Source organism: Odocoileus virginianus, chromosome 29, assembly GCF_023699985.2.
Source record: "Odocoileus virginianus isolate 20LAN1187 ecotype Illinois chromosome 29, Ovbor_1.2, whole genome shotgun sequence".
Classification (NCBI taxonomy): domain Eukaryota; kingdom Metazoa; phylum Chordata; class Mammalia; order Artiodactyla; family Cervidae; genus Odocoileus; species Odocoileus virginianus.
In genome coordinates, this window is record NC_069702.1 from 26835272 (window position 1) to 26838386 (window position 3115).

General features: G+C 46.1%; 1 protein-coding gene across 1 annotated transcript; it reads right to left on the bottom strand.

Moving 5' to 3' along the window:
• Positions 1-593: 593 nt before the first annotated feature.
• Positions 594-2769, bottom strand: CXCL1 (C-X-C motif chemokine ligand 1). The gene is made up of 4 exons (XM_020884853.2): positions 2516-2769; positions 2301-2424; positions 2104-2187; positions 594-1350 (listed from the first exon to the last, which is right to left on the bottom strand). Exons 1-4 carry the CDS (start codon positions 2604-2606, stop codon positions 1335-1337), a joined length of 315 nt encoding a protein of 104 aa, XP_020740512.2. The 5' UTR covers positions 2607-2769; the 3' UTR covers positions 594-1334.
• Positions 2770-3115: the final 346 nt, after the last annotated feature.

Sequence of the window (3115 nt, forward strand, 5' to 3'; positions counted from 1 at the left end):
GAGGGTTGTTTTTAAGATAGCTACAAGAGAAACTTTCTTGGTGGTCTAGTGGCTAAGACTCTGCACTCCAAATGAAGGGGGACCAGGGTTCCATCCCTGGTCAAGGGAACTAGAGCCCACATGCCGCAGTGAAGACAAAAGATCCTGCGTGCCAAAACTAAGACCCAAGACAGCCAAATAAATAAATAATTATTTTTTTTAAATAAAGAACAGGCAGCATTTTTAAAAAAGATAGCTACAAGAATTTTAAAAAAGAAATTTTTAAAGAGGTATACTTGAGAAGCAAGGGAGCAAGAAGCTCCTTATAAAAAACAGCAATATATTATTATTGCTCTCATAATATTATAGCGACTCTCACACTAAGGGAAAGGGGCCAGTGCACAGTTTGGAAAAGCACATTCTTGGGTTGGTGAGGGCCAAGGGGAGTGACATCTGTCAGCAGATGAAATTAAATATAACTTATAGATTGATCTATTTATGTAGCAAATGAATGGCCAAGAAGAGAAAAAGAAACTAAGAAACGTGATGTAAATAATCAGATTTATCCAGTAAAGGTAGAATTTTTTCCTCAGAAAAAAATGAAATAAACAGTGTTTAGTTTGAAATATTTTATTTTCATGTTCTTTGTAAAAACATTAATAAATATTTAAACTTCTCTTTTCTCAGACATAGAAAAGCACTGCATAATTAACATGAAACAAGGCATTGTGCCTTACAAGAAAGACATAAAATGTCCAAAGGGTATTTAGAACATTGCAGCTCTTAAGGTTTCAGCAAGAGAAATGCTGACCACATACTGTGAAATCATTTCAATAAATAACAAACATTCTTGTAAACATTTACAAACACATGCATTTACAAAAACATTTACAAAAACAAGCATCCCCCCACCCGACAATGAGTTCACTATCTGTTTCCATCCTCCAGCTTCTGACACAAGGGCCAGCATAATGTGGGCTCCTCAGAAATATTAATTTAATGACTGGCAAACATTTGCAAACCTTCTACTTCAAACTCAGTAAGAATCAGGACTAAATTTTTTTTTCAGAAAATAAATAATGCCAATAATGATGGGATGTACAAGTAGATTTGATCACATCCTTAATCATGTCACATGTAAATATTAACATAGAATCTTTGAAACCCAAGCAACACATAAATAAATAAATAAGTAAATAAATAAGTAGAAGAACCCTTCTAAGAGATGTTCGAACATATTAAGCCTGATCCAGGTGGCCTTAGGAGCGGGTGATTCCTCTTTTCCCTCTTTGATTTCTGTAGGGGCAGGGCCTACTTCTAGAACAGCCATCCAAGAGCTTCCGTTTTCTACCTGGTCAGTTGGAGTTGGCCCTGCAAAAAGAAAAGGTCTTCCTTAGTAGCTGCTCCAGAAGACTGAAGCAGCACTCTTCTCCTTTCCCTCTCCCTGGGTTCCAGAGATTTCTGAGTCCAGTCTTCCCAGCCTGGCATCAAGTGGTTACTGCCTGCCACCTGCGATACTGTGTGGCAGATGCCTCTAGGCTCTCTGATACTTTTATTTAGGAATGGAGGTGGGGCCTGCAGTATTCAGGGTATTATTGGCTACAAATAACCAATTCTATTTGATGCTGAAGTTGAAGCTCCAATACTTCCGCCACCTGATGGGAAGAGCTGACTCATTTAAAAAGGCCCTGAGGCTGGGAAAGATTGAAGGCAGAAGGGGATGACAAAGGATGAGATGGTTGGATAGCATCACAGACTCAATGGACATGAGTTTGGGTAAATTCCGGAAATTGGTGATGGACAGGGAGGCCTGCTGTGCTGCAGTCCATGGGGTCACAAAGAGTTGGACACCACTGAGTGATTGAACTGAACTATCCAACACCAGTGTGAATTTTAATGAAAGCAGTTTAACCCACATTCATTTGAATGGGGAGAATCAGGGGCCATGATGGAAAGCATTGGCAATGTCCTTCTGGCATCAGAGCAGATTAATGACCTTAATGGCAAATTTAATTCTGAAATAGTGATTTTTTCATTCCTCCAGCTAAATCCTAGGTTTCTCTGATATAACTTTAAGCAGGCAGAACGACTATAGTCACACGATGAATAAAAACCACAACTCACTTGTTTAGCATCTTATCGATGATTTTCTTAACCATGGGGGCGGCAGGGTTGAGACACACTTCCTGACCAGTCTTGAGAGTGGCTCTGCAGAGAGAAGGGAGAATCCACGTGAGATGGGAGGTCCATTTGGGGGACGGGGTGAGGGCACCGGGACGGTGGGTGGTGATGACGAGGACAGCAACAGAGGCTCTACTTACATGACTTCGGTTTGGTCGCAGTGGGGGCCCGCGGGCGTCACCTTCACGCTCTGGATGTTCTTGAAGTGAATCCCCTGCAAGGTCTGCAGGCACTGGCAGCGCAGTTCGTTGACCACGGGCGCCCCTGCGGGAAGGACAGAGTGGGTTAGCTGCTGTCCTCACGGGCACCCACTCACCCACTCACCCCCGTCCCGCCCTGGGGATCCGGGTCTCACCTGCCGCGCGCCGGCAGGCGGCCACCAGGAGCAGGAGCAGCATCGCGGCGCGGAGGAACCGGGGGGCGGCGGCGGTCGCGGCTCGGGCCATGGGTCTCAGCTCGGAGGGTCTGTGTCTGTTGCGGGAAGGCTGGCGGGAGCGCTGGCTGAGCGGGCTCTGTGGCTCCCCGAGCCGGGTGAACCCCTTTTATCCTGATCAGAAGGGAGTTGCTAGCACCGGGGTCAGGGAAATCCCAGGTCCGGAAGGAAGGGGCGGTCCCGCCCGTCTCACGCGTAATCAGCGCACTGGGGTGTCATCCCCGTACCCAAATCCCTACGCGACGGTGAGTCGCCGCCACGCTGGGGCTCCAGCCCGGATGGGGGCTGTGCGTCTCAGGCCACCCTGGTCGCGGGGCAGGGAGAGGGGAGAGCTCTGGGAACACTGGGGAGAGACCCCCACAGGGCTGGGGAGATGGTCTTAGAGAGAGACTTAGTTTTCTTTACTTTACCGGGGAAATCAAAGTGAAGTAAGCAGGTAGATTTTGTTTAGTTATCTATCCTCTGCCTCTCTACATTCAATTTTGCTTATTTCATACATGAGAACTGGGATCAATGTCAAAA

What these genes read in the sequence shown, in the direction of transcription:
- CXCL1 (XM_020884853.2), bottom strand. Translation starts at nt 2,606, where the DNA reads ATGGCCCGAGCCGCGACCGCCGCCGCCCCCCGGTTCCTCCGCGCCGCG. An exon ending in CGCCTGCCGGCGCGCGGCAG is followed by an intron (nt 2,425 to 2,515) that starts GTGAGACCCGGA and finishes TCCTTCCCGCAG; the next exon opens with GGGCGCCCGTGGTCAACGAA. An exon ending in TGCGACCAAACCGAAGTCAT is followed by an intron (nt 2,188 to 2,300) that starts GTAAGTAGAGCC and finishes TTCTCTCTGCAG; the next exon opens with AGCCACTCTCAAGACTGGTC.